This window comes from Struthio camelus, chromosome 5, assembly GCF_040807025.1.
Source record: "Struthio camelus isolate bStrCam1 chromosome 5, bStrCam1.hap1, whole genome shotgun sequence".
NCBI classification, from domain to species: domain Eukaryota; kingdom Metazoa; phylum Chordata; class Aves; order Struthioniformes; family Struthionidae; genus Struthio; species Struthio camelus.
In genome coordinates, this window is record NC_090946.1 from 25958907 (window position 1) to 25974590 (window position 15684).

Below are 15684 nucleotides of genomic sequence, written 5' to 3' on the forward strand. Positions count from 1 at the left end.
GAATAATGAAGGATGTGTAGGAATCAGTTGTCTGTTACTGCTGCCTTCTTTGCTGAGGCAGCAGGAAGGCTATGCTAAATAAAGCTGGGAATTTCTCAAAGATAAAGGATTGTCTCCTAGCTACAGACAGTAACCTGAGTGCTTTGTGCCTGCTGTTCCCAAAGATTTCCTATACAATGCTAAGCAAGTCATTTATGTTAAGATTTCACAATTCATTGTGCATTGTATGCAGGCCATGTCCAGAGTGCCAAAAAAGGATACCGAGCTCTTTTAGTTCTGAACAATGCACCTGGCATATGTACTCTGAGGTACATATGGGATACTCTCTTTGTATGGCATAGGAGCATGCATATTGTACATATGCTGTTCCCATGCATGTTTTCAAGCATTTATTCAGAAGCGTACACCTAAAAGGATGTGTAATGGCATCTTGACAGCAGGACAGGAAATTAGCTATTTCCTTTATTTCTGTGAGTAGCTAGTGATCATTACTACTAAACGCATGATGCTTTGCATTACTCAGACACTGAAAACTTGCTTGCTTATCTTACCCCCTGAAATATGCTTTCCACTCAAGCATCCTAAACAAACAATGGTATGCAGATTTCAGGTTGTTTGCTTTGCCTGAGGTTATTACCCTTATTGGAAGAGTTCTTAGAAGGCACAGGATGTGGCAGAGAGGAAAGAAAATTAATATAGAACAAGTGTTATGTCAGTTCACCTGAAACCTATTGTAACACCTTTTCTAAAGACAACTGTCTCCCCTGTCCTTCCCTTGCTCTATGAGAGCAAGCATTGCTGTGTTCCTGAACTCTCCTTTGGATAAATGTTAGAATGCTCCTATGTTATGCTCTGAAATATTTTATTAATATACTTCCTCAAATTTCACATATGTTGACAAATATCTGATGTCTTTAGGAATAGACATGAGTAGCTATTGATTTTGTAATTTGCTGCCACCTTGGATTTTGCAGCATTCATTGAAAGTGGATCAAGTCTGGGTTTCAATCTGGCAACTTATTCTACCATGTTCTGACAGTCTGAAGCAGCGCTTGCGTCCTTACGCCTTTGGTCCGTCACTGGAAGACAAAATACACACCCTTCTAATGAAAACATTATTGCTGTGAAGTAATAGCAGACCAAGTGTGAGTAACTGTTGGAACAGATCATTACCAACTTTGTCTGTTGGAGCTGATCTTGCCAGCAATAATACAGGAGAAATTAACATATTTTGGAAATTCTTCTTACATGTGAAGAATGAGAATCATTGAAACCATCTGTCTAGTAAAATCACCGATGAGGAAAAGCACTGAGGGAAGGATGGTGACGGAAAGGTTTTGAAGAAACAGCGGGAGGAGCAGAGAAGACAAATATCTGAAGTGGAAAAAAATCTCTCTTGTAGAGCAAGAACTACAGTAGATGCAAGCAAGCTGGGTCTTCCAAATGAGAAGAGGTTGCACTTATCCTTAAAGAGCCAGAGAAACTCTTCCTTAATTAGATGTCATGCATGTGTAGGACCTTTGCTGATGGATATGCAATTTCAGAAGGTGTGAAACAAGAGAAGAGCGTAGCCTTTTAGGTGCAGTTTAGATGCAGTTCTGTGGTCATACAGTCATACTTTTACACATACTTTTCCATTTGTTTCTGGCCTCTGCCAGTGGACCCCTGGGAACTTCCCTGACGTACACGTCAGATGGTCACAGGAAGAATGCTAATTTTGTTAACCTGCCATTCTAAATACGAATTCTGTTAATTTAGCACACTGTTACTCTGTAAAAGCACTTCTGTAGCCTCTTTATACTCCTCTTAATATTAAATACATGAGATTCATGTTTGATATCTCTAAAAACCTTTCTCTAATGGCGATTATGGCCATGGGACAAAACAAGAAGGCGGGGAGGTCTCTGTATTCAAACCCTCAGATCATGTTTGAGTGCTGTAAAGTAACAGTCATGTTAACAGCTTTGTCCCTCTGGTTTCATTCATTTTATCAAAACAACATCTATGGAGAAGAGTTGAGTTAAAAAACTTCCAAAGTCTTTGCTGGGACTTCTTTGAATAATGACTTAAACTTTAGTATATTAAATACAAAATAGGAAAAATTGCAACGCCACAATTTCTTACGGATTTTTTATTAAGAACAAAATTACTTGTTTGGACTAGATCTATATAAATAAATCACAGTACATTTTTTACTTGTGTTTAGAAGATCATAATACATATTATAAAATTAAGAAACTCTTTTATCCCTCAAACCATCACTGCAAAAGGTATCATGCATTATTTCCACTAAACAAACAAAATGCCCAGATAATTGAGAGAGCCTTGATACTGGTGTGGCCCTACTCTCCAAAATTAGACGTGAAACATAGAGATACGAGGACTATTTATTGAACAAGAAAGAATTAAGTATAGTACAATGTCAATGTAATATAAAAACAAAAGTATACCAAAACAACACAGCTCTCTTCACGTACCTTTGCAATGGATATTAAAAATGACAGCTGGCCAGCATGCAACTGAACAAAACATTGCAGGTCTAAATGGCTGCGTTCGAGTGAAGGAAAGAAGAATTAAAAAAAAAAAAAAGACAAAACAAACAAACAAACATCCGAGATGCTTACAAGTCCTCTTATCATCTTCCTCTCTGTGCCAGGTGTGCTGTGTTCAGTCAACAGTTGAGGTGTATCTGATGATACCTTCCCTGAGTAGTGTTTCATCACTGCCATCTGGATTAGTGCATTTCATGGACCTTGAAGAAGATGGAGGTCCTTTCAAAGAACTGCAGGACCCTGGAGTACTTGCAACTGTAGTTCCTTGCCCAACCCACTGTATTGGAAATTAATGCAGCTCTTGAAACTACTCAGCCAGAATGTGCAGTTCCTTTACAAGATAATTCACACCTTGCACAGCTTGGTTCATGTGCTATAAGGCTGTCACTTCTGAGCAGAATTATGGGTGCAAGCAAGTCCTTTCACTAATTACAGCAAGAATCAAAGTAAAGCTAGCATTTTTTTAAATATCTGTTACAAATTCTATTCTGCTGCCATTTTTCCTATTGCAGAGTGCTTTTATTAAACCCCACAGTACTGTAGATTACTTTCCCTACATACCTTTTGCCTCCTAGATAAAAAAAAGCTACTATTTTCCTGCTTGATAATGGGCTGCAATCATTTGACAATACATTATTCTAAACAGAAGAAAACATTTAATTGATGGCATTTCAGACTCAAGTCACCTATTGTACATTCTTCTGTTTCCTCCTGTTCAAATGAGCACGAAATGCATTAACAGTAACATAATTTCGGATAGATTTCTAACTGGGTCAAACAGACTTTCCAGACAGTTTCCAATCCCTTCCTCTTTACTGTTTGCTACTTGTAAGCCAAAAGAGAGTTTACAGCTATTTTGTTTTTATGGCAAATAGGTTCCCTCAGTGCTTTAATGTTGCCAAGTGACAAAAGTGTAAATATGTCTCTTGTACCTCTTGCTTTAGGTCCTCAGTGTTGATATAGCTACGTATAATGTTTAGTATAGAAAAAGGCTTCTGAGTTTGCTGAAGAATGGTTGCCCTTTATTAGCTCTCTGCTTACGCCCAGAAGAATGGACTAAAATAATCTTTTACTTTCTTTTTATGTTGTCCTTTGCTGTTGTTTCATCCAGGACTGAACGAGTTCTGGCTCAGTTTGGCCATATACTATTCTGTTCTGTTAGTGGTAGTTAAATCGGACCACTGTTTAACACCTTTTTTTTTAATTACTGCTTTTTCTGTTTTATGGATCAGTTGGGGTAGAATGCTGTACTGTGCATTGACTGGTAGGATCAGCCTGAGCTGTGAATCTTTTTTAGTATATGCCTGCTTTCTGTCCTGGTGGTCCTTGCTTCCCCAGAGTGAGATGCATGATCCACTACCGGGATTATTTACAGGGAAAAATGAAACAAAGCAAAATAGAAACATTTTGTGATTTTAGTGAAAATGGATGAAGAAATATTTCCATACTGAATCACAGAAGGGTGGTGCTGTGAGTGTTTTAGCATAAGAATTTCACAGAACTGCCCATTATAATCTGCCTCCATGTCAGTATCTTGGAAGACTTTCTCATTGACCCTCATTGCTCTTTCATAAAAGAACATCTGAAGTGGTGGTTTGTTCTGGAAAACTACAAGTCACAGTTTAACAGCACATATTTAATGAGAGAAGCAGGATTAAAATCTTGCTGAAATGCATTTCTAAGGGATTTCCTTTTCTATTTCAGAATTGCTGTAGTAGTCATACAGTGTAACTGTGCATTCACAGGTAATAACAAAACAAGTGAGGGCTGGGGGTTTGGAATTATTTTTATGAGTCCTACTACTAAATCACCTCTGGGAAACAGTTCAGAAAAGAAAGAGTGAACATTATTGGGGTCACGATTATCTCTTTTGTCTCCAGTTGCTTTGGTAGCAGTAGATCCTCTATTCCTTCCAATGTGCAGTTGCATTGCTGTACGAAAATGCAAAGACAGCAGCAATGTACTGGCCCACCAGAACCACAACATATAAATTTGTTAGCAAATACAGCATTGGTTAAATCGAGTATAAAGGTGAAGAATGAAGTATGCCAATATAGAAAATAACTATAATACCACATATGCTGCTATTATAAGGCAGATATTTTAAAAAATCATATAGTAATGCCACAGTCTGAGTAACGCTTGCAAGTTGTGAGCTAGAGAGCTAGAAGTATGAGAATTTAGTAAAAACAAGGCTTTCTTCCTGGTCCCCAAGCCTTTGAGGCACGCTGGCTTCCACTTTAAATGCTCAGTGAACACAGATTTCTTCTTTTTAATAGAACTGGACTGAAAATTACTCTCTTGCTGCCAGCCCCTTGAGCATTAAATAAACTGAGTAGGGTAATAAAATCAAAAACACTAGCAATTATAATGATATTACTTCTTTTGTTGATGCTCCTTTGATTTGCGAGGGACAAATCTTAGAAAGGCTTAGACGGGCTTCTGTGGAGAGGAAAAGAGCCTGCTGCATAGGTGTTCTCCTTTTTACAGAAGCCACTACTCCTAGCATTGCCCTAGAAATAGCAGTTTCAGTGAGAAAGCATGCAGCTGCCTGCTTTGCATTCCAAGCAGGGATGTGTGTATCATGATTTGTCCAGGGAATCAAAGAACTCTACTCCAAAAGAGAAAATCTGCCCTCTTTCCTCATGCATATCTCCCCACATTGACTCCTGGGAGTTGTGTCTGAGTAAAAAGTGCAGAATTTGTCTGAAGTGAGGTTCATGCATGAACAGATACGAACACTGTACTATACCATTGGCCTGCTGATACAAAGCAGTCTATCAGCTTCAGTTGAAAGTCTAGTGAAAGTTTTATATTTGTATATAAATATTACTGTATATATATTTAATATTTATACAATTTATATCTGTATTTTCGGTTTTTCTGGACACTTCCAATTTTCTATCTGGAAATTTTGCTTGGGCAGGCTTTGAAGCATTGTTATGCGTGGTCATTTCAGACTGTTCCAGACAGCTGCTGTGTCTGGAAATCCTGGATGCTTCACAATATGTGCTATATGCTATGGCTGCATAGCTTGAGGTTTTTGAAAAACATTGTATTTACAGGACCTATGCTTTATAGCTGCAGTACACATTTACAGCAGATCCAAGGCTCTGTAAAGGTCAAGCTGTGCTTTACTCATTAGTTCTGATTTTCTGGGAGATCCTCAACAGATAGATTATAAAATTATTTTTTTTCAGACCTTGGATCACATTTTCAAATGTTTTCTCCTGTCTGTGTATGCTTATTTGTGTCAGTTCAATTGTAAATCCAAAATGCTTGGTGAGCATTCATAACATCTTGAAGGACACATGTGTGTGCATAATCTCGTGTGAACTATATATGAAGACAAGGGTTCCCTACCTGTAAGTTTGTATTAGGCAATTAGCTTGTGTGAGCTACACACACTATGCATGTGTATTTATTCAATAAAGATCCCAGTGTAAAAACTTGAATCAAATTCTCCCTGGAATAGTTTGAAGGCAGAGTTAACTCCATGCATTGCTAAATAATGATCAAATATTTATTCCAGCGGCTCTTGTTCCAGGACATAGAGTTTAGTGCTTTGATATATTTGTTTGATGGTCAGAGTTTGCCAACAGTTACAATATATTGTCATGTAAGATGGCCCTGTTAGTTCTACTACCAATCATAAATAAGATCTTCACAGGCATCATATATTTGGAACACTATTTTAAAATGATAGCTTGTGCGTGTGTGCACTTGTGTGCACGTGTGTATGACGGAGCATAGCTACCTGTGATATGCTTCCAACTTTTTGCAGTCTTACGGATACAACTAAGAAAAGTGACTGGAAAATTATCTACAGAGGTTGAGGACTAAAGCCTCCATGTTATACAGATGGTTATCTTCTTTCTAAAAGAACATAGTATCATTACAAATGCCATATGTATCTTGTTCTCACCCAACAGAACATAGCTTCATTTCACTTTTTCAGATTTGAAGGATTTCTGCGTGGAACCATATTAATCTTTTTTTCCTATAAGATGAAAGGAGCCAACAGCTAAGACTGAGGACACAACTCATCATCAAAAGCAAACGTCTAATGACAAACATTCTTGAAAACTCTGATTTACCAAGCTATCCATTAGAGTACTGACTCTTTTTTGCAAATACAGGAGCCAGGTTTGTTGCTGTTTCAACTGCTTGTTGGTTTTCATTGCAGTTGTGCTGCTTGTAAAACCTAGGTTAGTTTAATGAACAAAACTTATGACTTGAATTTAGGCAATGCTTATGACCACACAAATAATCTGTAGGTAGCAGTAGAGTCAGTTGACGAATTAATGCTACAAGTGGATAACATTGCACTGTTTGAAACCAATAGCTCTTCACACAGTAGAAGACTGAGGGTCCTATTCAGCAAATATTCAGGGTCCTATGGCTGTGGCCACAGAGGTTGCAGAAGCTCTTGCTGAGTCTAATCCTGATTCAGGAACCAAAATGATATGCTGTGTATATATTTCTCTGCACAGCTCGGATGCGCTGGACACCCTCCCCGTCTTGATTCCTGGGAAGGAAAAAAATATGTTTCTTTTTAGTTCTGTGGCATGCAAAGCAATTCACAGTAATGACATCTAAAGAAGTTAGCCAGGCATGTATGAAAAGAACAGGATGCCTGTAAAAAGGGAAGAGCTGTCAAAACTTAATTGTGGGCTCTTGCTGCAATAAAATTTATTAAAGGGGGGAAACAGGTTGGATATAAGGATGTAGCCAACTTCTGCTAAGAGACATTTCTCATATTCTGGGAAATAGTAACCATTATAATACTCCTCACGTGCTTTATCAAGCCAGTGCTATCACTGCTTGGCTGCAGCTGACAGCTAGGTGATGTGCTTTCTAAGCCCAATCGCCAAATGCCCAGTTCGGCATTTCAAATGTGGCACTTCAGCCAGTAGCTAGCTTCTCATTGAGGATGCAAGTGTATGGACAGAGCCCCCCCACTTTGCTGGAACTGGTCTTGGTGCTGTAATCTTCTACACTCTTCTTTGGCAGCGTGCGTGTGTGTTGGCACCGCCTATGTTCTCAAGAGGCATGGTGCCCTCCAGCTGCAGTAGAGTTTGTGAGGACTCAAAGGTCTCTGTGCTGAAGACTGCATTGCTGTGGTCACCAGGCACCAGTAAATGTAATTGTGTATGGAGACACAGCACCACTGTGGTATTTTTGCCATTTTGTATCCGTTACTCATCTTCCCATTATGTGTCATTTATTGAATGACCTATAGCTACTGTTTACAACGAATTATGTAAAGTCCTCAATTGCTTTCTAGTAATATGACTGCACTCTTGGTGCATACAGTATGCTCATAGAGGCTGCCAACTGCTTGCTTCTGTATATCAGGTGTTTATGGCCTTATTCCTGGCTTCCTATGAGTATGACAGTCTTCTCTAGCCTTCAGTACTGAGGGGTAACATTGTGGCTGCTCATAAATATAGTAGTTTCTTCTGAGTGGGGTTACTCAGACTTTACCAGTGATACTCTGACTTTAGCCAGTGATTGTAAAAACAAAAGTAAATCACGGTAACACTTAGGAAGCAATTTAGTTAGACCTTTGATGAATTTTTGCATCTCATGAATCAGGGTTAGCATTTCCTGTATTGGGAAGGGAGCAAGGGTTAGACAGAGGGATTAAAAGGACGTCTTTACCCCACTGGACTCTGTGGAATAGCCCCATAGGATATGGCTAAGAAAGAGTTCAACAGGAATGCCAGATTTCTGCTGAATAGGTTATAAGGGTGAGGAAGCCTCTTCGGCAGCCATCCAAGCGCAGAAGACCTGCATAACATTTCTGCTGAATAGGGCCCTAAAGACAAAAAACAAAACAAAACAAAACAAAACAAAAAAACATAGGAAGCTTTAAAAGCTTTTCTGATTGTGTGGCTTCTTATTAACGCCTCAGACCTCCAGAGACACTTAAACATTTTTTTTAAGTGCAGTTAGACATTCCTTGAGATGTGCCAGTGGCATGGATATAGCGTTAGCAGAAGTCAAATTAGGATGTTTTATATAAAAGCAATAGGTTTTTATTCGGTCATTCCTTAAACAAGGTCCATTTATTTATGTCAATTATCAGTGGAAGTTACCCAAGATCCGATATAAAAAACAAAACCAAACCTTTATCTAGTGTATAATGTTTGGGTTTTCATGTGTATGTTAGAGATAGAAAGACGTACTTTCTGTCTCCCTAAAACTGAAAGGAGCAGACTTCACTGCCATGTTATATTTGAGTTTTAATACTGGTGTTTCCAAGCCCTTTTCTGGGATTTAGTGTGTATATGTGAGTCTTGTTTTTGTTCATAAATTTTTATCCGACTTTTAATGCCATATGGAAGAATTTTCACAATTATAGTAAAGGGGAAGCAAGAAATAAGTCTTACCTCTGCGAGAGGATGCCAGTGAGCAATGGGTTTCCGAGGGTATGAAAGCATTTCATTCCAGTGGTCGCGACCTAGACTTTCTGCATCGTTGCCTACTTGACACACTCCAATGACCTCATTGTGACCTACACTGTGAAAATGTTCCATAATATTTTTTTCTTAAAATTTACCTTTAGAACCAGAGTACTTGCATATTTTATTAAAGACATTAATCAAGGCTTTTCAGAACTAACTCTTGCCTGGAAAGGGTAATGAACTATAAAATATATAGGCTTGCTCTTTGCATCTTCCAGCTAATCAAGATAATTTAATATTTTCCCCATTATAGCATACAATACGTGTCTGCATGCATTTCTGCTTTTTATTTTTTATATGAAGAATGTAGGAAGTTCTTTATTCGCGTTCTGTAATTAGTTGCAAATATGAGTAAACTCTGAGCCACAATTTTAGAAATGTGAGTGTTTCTCTAAGGAGGTAGCACACTTGTGCACAAACAGGAAATCAGTCTGTGGACAGTCTGATTATATGTTCAGTCATTTCCATTCCAATAAATATATATGCAGATTAGTTATGTCAGTGATAGATGCAAATCTGTATTTTAAAATTTAGGAAGGAAATTCTGCCTGAAAATTCAAGAAATTTTAGTCTTCTACCAAAATCATCATGACAAAATATTTTGTTTCCGACATAGTGGGAAAAATAATAACTTTGTTCCTGGATGCAAATCTAATATGCAAGATTTTATAAGCCAATAGATATTGTTATTTTACAGCTACAGGTATCTCACCGGTCATAATCCATAACAGCTATCGACAAGTTAATTTGGTCAATATTTTCTGGAGGGACGTCAAAGACTATGGCTTCATTGTAAACAGGATTAAGGGTATTCCTCTTGGTGGAAGTTTTCCTTTTCTTTAGTCGCCTTCCTTCACACATTAAAGAAACCTTCACATAGGGATCTGTGTGAATCATAATAAGAACATTGGTTTTCTTTCGTTGTTTTTTAAGCAAACACAAACAGAAAATAAAGGGAGTAATCTTCTTGTATGCCCATACCTGCCTGCAGAATTAGTCACTTGTACCTGAGTGGAATTTGAGTTTCTTTGTTACAAGGGACAGCCTGGGAGGCAATGGACATTTGAAAGCTTTTCCTGGTTGAAGGCCTATATATATAATGAACAATTAGGTTCAAGAAGCTCCTTGTTGTGTACTGACTTCTCAAAGATATTAAAATATCCACTGAACCATGTTATATATGATTGTTTTGTAAACAGCCTTTGTATCAGCCTGTTTAGCACAGCCTGATTATTTCTTCAGATTTGTAGGACATATAGAAGATGACAGGATCGTACACATTAGGATTTGCTGATATACGGTTGAATGCAATGACAATTTCAAAGTGTAACAATTAAATGGCTTGTATTTCTCAAGAGAATGATAATTATTTTTGAAGTTGAAAAGTAGTTAAAAAAAGGTTTCTTTGCAGTTCCTTTCTGCAAGCTCTACAACTCCGTGCTAGCTGGGTATTGAAAAGATGTCTATGAACTCTTATTTACTAAATCTTGAAACGGTTGCTGAAAGCAGTCTGGGATGATCACTGTGTTGTCCATATGCCAATAAAGCAGCATTGGCTCAGTGGCTCTTGGAGACTATCCAGGGTCAGTGTGCCTCTGTGCCATAGCCATAACCATAACAACTAGTCTGCTGGGAAACCAAAATCCCGATGTTATGAACACGAGTTGGTCAACTCCTGCTGCTCTGAACTGTGGTGGCTTTAGAAATAATAATCTTGCTCTCTTTCTAAGAGCAGATTATTTTAAACTCTTCTTTGCAATGACACAAACTAAAATATTTTATTTACCTTTCAGAAACTCCTGTACTCAGGTAACTCAAGAACTTGCACTGTAAGGACCCTTCTTCTCAAAAAAACATTCTGGGAGTTGACAGAGCTGGAGTTCTGTGACTCAGGAGGGAAATGGGTCAGAAATCTAAGCTGAGCTTTAAATTAATTCCTACCTGATGCTCCTGTGATATCCATTGCCTTTAAGTTTCTTGCTTTTATTATTGTAATAGTTAGTCTACCAGCTGTTGGAAGGTAGCAGAGTGAAAACATCAGGTCACCAAGATCCACGTTATCCTGTTCCAAGGAAAGAGAGACAATATGAAGCAGTAATAAGAATTTTCCCTACCCATCAGCCTAAAAGGCAAAGAGCAGTTAAAGTATACCTTCAGGGATCTACAGTTATACAAGCAAAAGCTGAATTCTCATTCTGAAACATATTGCAGAAAAAATAGACACCCATCTGTATACAAGGTTCAGGTTGCTGTTTGTTGCTAGAACATCAACATTGTGAAGCGTAAGGGTGGTTATACTATTTTAGCAGTTAGTCCTTGGAGATGAAACACATTCAAGGGATGAGGTACAGTGTGAGGCATTGAAAGATCTTTGTTCTGCTGTATCTTTTGTAGTGATTTGGACGTAATGTTGACAAGTTGCTGCAGATTTCTGTGCCTTTCCTTCCAGTCTGCAGAAGAATAACCATAGTGTGGTTCACAGAGAGAACATTTCTCAGGCAGAGCAAAGCTTTATGCAACTCTCAAGCTTGTACAAACTCAAATGTGATAGTGGGGGTGAAATCACTGTGGTAACAGGGCAGTCTCTACTAGAAGTAGAATAAGAACTTTACTTCCTGTATTTTGTGCAGACAAGTAAGCTTCCTCAAGCTTTTCCACCTGCTTAGATGATAGAATGATTTGCAACCCTTTCCTGTGCCAGTCAACCTTCATGTTTGATCAGCTATAAAACTATAAATAGCATCAGAGTTTCAGAAAGTTAGTAGAAAATGAGCAAACCCTGTTTGCAGTTCCAAAGTGTCTCTCTTTTTTGAAGAAAGTCCAGCTCTTTTATGGAAAAAAAAAAAAAAGAAAGGAATAAAGGAATAAAGGATTATATCAAATGATTTCTAGCATTTGATTTGTATTTTTTGACTGAGCAGTGAGGGTACCTACCTCCTGTAATCCCAACGTTTCATTCTTGAGTGAAAAGAGTTTTCCTGTCTAGCAAATTTAGGTTAGATTTTTGGGTTTTATAGGGAAGGGAAATACAGCTGTTTTGGAATATGTGCATCTTTCCCACGTAGTACGTGGAATAGCTTTTTTCCCAGCTTGGCTTCTTCAGTGTCATTTTGGGAGAATGTCAGCAAAACTGCCCTCAGGCCCAGCAGCCCTGATTTATATGCCAGCTTCCCTAAAGATTCTTGGAGCAGGGGTCAGGAATGGCCGGAATGTGATGTGCACAGGTATCCTCAGGTTTTATATGTCCTCTAGAGAAAGACTGTCATCTGGTATCGGCTACAGCATATGAAGTGTCAGGGAGTGATGACCAGGCAACCTCAGCATAGCAGAAAATTAAATTCTGTGTCTTAATGCTTTCTTTTTCCACTGTAGTATGTAGCACAGTCTTTGCTTGTCAATCGTATAGGTCAAAGTCACATCAAAGCACACCTTCCTTGGCATAAAATAACAGGATGAATCAGAGTTTTGAAGACAACTGCTGATTATGACTAAGTGGCAATAAAGCAACTGAATTACTGCAACTATCCAACATAATTTTATCAATATTCTGAAATGTTGCATTTTGTTCCAAAGTCACTAGTGATACACTTCGCTTCGGCTGGCAAAGAACAACCGAAAGGTGGTTAGAAACAGTTTCCTGAATGGCAAAACCTGTTAAATCACTAGACAGGGGAAGGTTTCTTAAACTCTGTTCTGCATTTCAGTCCTTCCTCTAATAAATAATTAAATCTCAATAGGAAATAAAAAAGCTTTAGAAAGAGTTAATGAGAAACAGCCTCAGCCTTGCAGCAGGAACGTTCTTCTCTAGGGTAGGAGACATGGGATTTGAACAGAGTTCTCCCACATCCCTATCGAGTAATTTATTAGTAGGGAAAAAAGAGATAACAAATTCCTTCCAACTAATGTTTTCTGAGAATGGGTGGGAGAAGTGTCCCACAGACAGCAGACTATGAAAAAGTCAGTTGCTGTAATTCTTAAATTTGTTGTAGAATAATGTATATTGGAAGGTATCTCTACAGGACACTTGATTCAACCTTTCCTCAAGACAGAGGTCTTTGCTTTAGTTCCTCTCAGCTCATGGAAAGGGAAAATATCATGTATGTTCAACCAGGGAAATAGATCTTTTCCTTGTGCTACTGTTGGAGAGAGCAACCGTCAAAGAAGCAAAAAGCTGATGATATGAGTGCTTTGTCAGTAATAATTAACTTTTAACCCTGATACAGCTCTGTAACCTGCTCCATCTACATCCAGAAAAGGTGCTACAAGGTTGGTTTCTGGTCTGCTTCTTCAGTACCCTAGGCTTCAGCACATCCAGAGGTTCAGGCTGATGTCTCAGTGCCTGTATATTATTAGTTGCACCTTATGGTAAGCTGGTCAACCTGATACCTGCTTCTGATCCTCCTGCCTAGATTTGTTTCTGAGTGCTTGTTCTGTTAATGCAGCCCTTTACTCAACAGGGCAAGAGCATGAAGCTTCTTTCCTGAAAAGTTGTCCATTTTTACCTGGGAGAGCTGGAAGGCTTTCTGTATTCAGTAATGGGTAATCAGTCAGCTGGGAGCTTCAACCAAAGGTGTAAACGACAAGGTTTGCCTGAAAACTAAATCTCTACAAAGGGAAATAATCCCATAGTAGAGGCTAAAGGAAAATCCCTTTCATCTTTGTAAGGAGCGTAGAGATATGGCCTTCCTCCCACTTAGATTCCTCCTTGTTCCACTTCTGGTGGAAATACTTGATATACCATAAATGTCATACTATTGAGTCATTTTCAATGGCTTCTGCTGAAATGGTTATTGTTCCTGCTTTAACTAGAAAATATTTCTGGTTATCTCCCTGTGAAACTAATAGAGTGATAATGCGTCTTTTAAAATGCTGCTTTCCACTGATAATGTTCATAGCTGGTTAGTCTACAGTCACACACTATTTATAGGTATTAAAATTACTAATTTTGTTAGAGATTAGCCTGCAGGATAAACCAGTCCCTAATACTGTGTCAACAGCTGCATGCTGGTGCTTAGGTGAGTATAGCTCAGCATATTAAGCAGAGATGTGTAATCTTAAAGATAACTGTGACAATGGACCCTTAAATGGCTTCACCTTTGATTCCCTGGGGACTGCGTTAATAAGCTCAGACTGGATCAAACCTTCTCAGTAAAATTTGTAAATTGCCTAGTAGTTAGGGAGTTTCTGACAAATGGAGATACCATTTTGGATCAGAGAGCTTCTGTAACTAGTCAGGGTCATCCCTTCTCGAGGGATGTATAAAGTCATGCGAAATAGGCAGCAAGGGACGGAAGGAAAAAAGACAAATGATAGCTTACAACTTCTCATTCTGCCTGTGGTCTAGGAAACGACACGCTATCCTTGAGCTAGAAACCCTAAGTTCTGTGCCTGTTTCTTCAGAAACTTGTGTTTTATATTTCTGGAGCGCACAAGCTGTGTTAGGCCGGCTAGCAAGTAGTTTCTGTGTCATCCTTACTTATTTTAAATGCATATGCCTCAATTATACCAAGTTCCTCAGTTCCCTATCTATAAAATGACAGCCGCTACTTTTATGCTATGTCACAAAAATAAAGCTAGTTATGGATTGTGAGGTGCTCTGTTGTATTTTTATGCATTTCTTCTATATAACATTAAGGGGAGCACTGGCAGGCAGTCACGCACTTACTTTTTTGTTCTAAAGTTGCTAATCATTAAAATAGTTTTTTAAGCAATTAAAAAAAAAGCAATTTTTGAGATTTTTAACAAATTCTTATTGATATGTCAGAGGTGTACAACTCCTTTGTCAGAATTATACATGTCCCTACAAAGGTCACTGGAAAAGAGGAAGGATGAGGTTTCCTTTCACAAGATACTGATGAGCACTTTATAACTGTATGAAGCTACCCATAAAACAATGTGTGTATAATATACCCATCAGAAATGTGATGATGTCATTCAAGCTTTTAAAACACAGAGAGGTTTGCCAATATTTAAATAAATGACTTTTTTTTCTTCTATCCATGGAGCATTAGTTTGATTTTAACCAAAATATCTTCCTAGTTAAGTTAGTTCACAGTCTTTACTGGAATTAATTCATCTTGCACAGTTCTCTGCTGCAAGATGAATTTTACTGTACATCCTTCTAATCTTTCATAATGTGGGGGAATTTTGAATTTTGCAGGGACTTATTTTAGAGAGGGTTCACTATGCTAAGTTGATGATAATGTATAGCATTTAAATTATCTTTAAATGAATAGAAAAATACTTTAAGAATTGCAAACTGCTTTTTTTTTTTTTTTTTAATATCACTGATCTGCGTTAAGAAGTCTGGATTCAGATTTGAATGGATTAAAAACTTAATTTAGATCAAGCACCTGTCCAGGATACAAATATTATGCAAATGTCTTGCTAAACAAACTAGAGACTCCTCTTTTGGGGAATGATTGTAAATCTAAAGTTTCTGACAATACAAAATGATGACGTTAGTTCTACATTTTCAATGATTTCATCACAGAATTATTTTGAGTTATATGCATGAGATGTGCATCAAGAAAAACTCTTTAGAAATGGTTGATTTTAATTGTATTTATACATTACTACAAGAGTGCCAGCTGCATTCTCATTACAGAAGGATTCACATTTTAAGATGACTAGAGAAAATATAACTGGAAAAATCTATTTTC

At 38.0% G+C, this 15684-nt stretch overlaps 1 protein-coding gene across 3 annotated transcripts in view; it reads right to left on the minus strand.

Moving 5' to 3' along the window:
• Window positions 1-2116: 2116 nt before the first annotated feature.
• SYT9 (synaptotagmin 9) overlaps window positions 2117-15684 on the minus strand; it is a 60247-nt gene continuing 46679 nt past the window's right edge. The window contains exons 4-8 of one of the 3 annotated variants that reach the window (XM_068945198.1): window positions 10964-11084; window positions 9735-9906; window positions 8948-9077; window positions 8217-8373; window positions 2117-7080 (exon numbers count right to left, since the gene is read on the minus strand). In XM_068945198.1, the coding sequence (XP_068801299.1) occupies window positions 8266-8373; window positions 8948-9077; window positions 9735-9906; window positions 10964-11084 (531 nt within the window). In that variant the 3' untranslated portion in view covers window positions 2117-7080; window positions 8217-8265. Of the gene's footprint in view, window positions 7081-8216; window positions 8374-8947; window positions 9078-9734; window positions 9907-10963; window positions 11085-15684 lie in introns of those variants that run through there. The other 2 variants (XM_068945199.1, XM_068945200.1) reach the window with 2 other exon arrangements.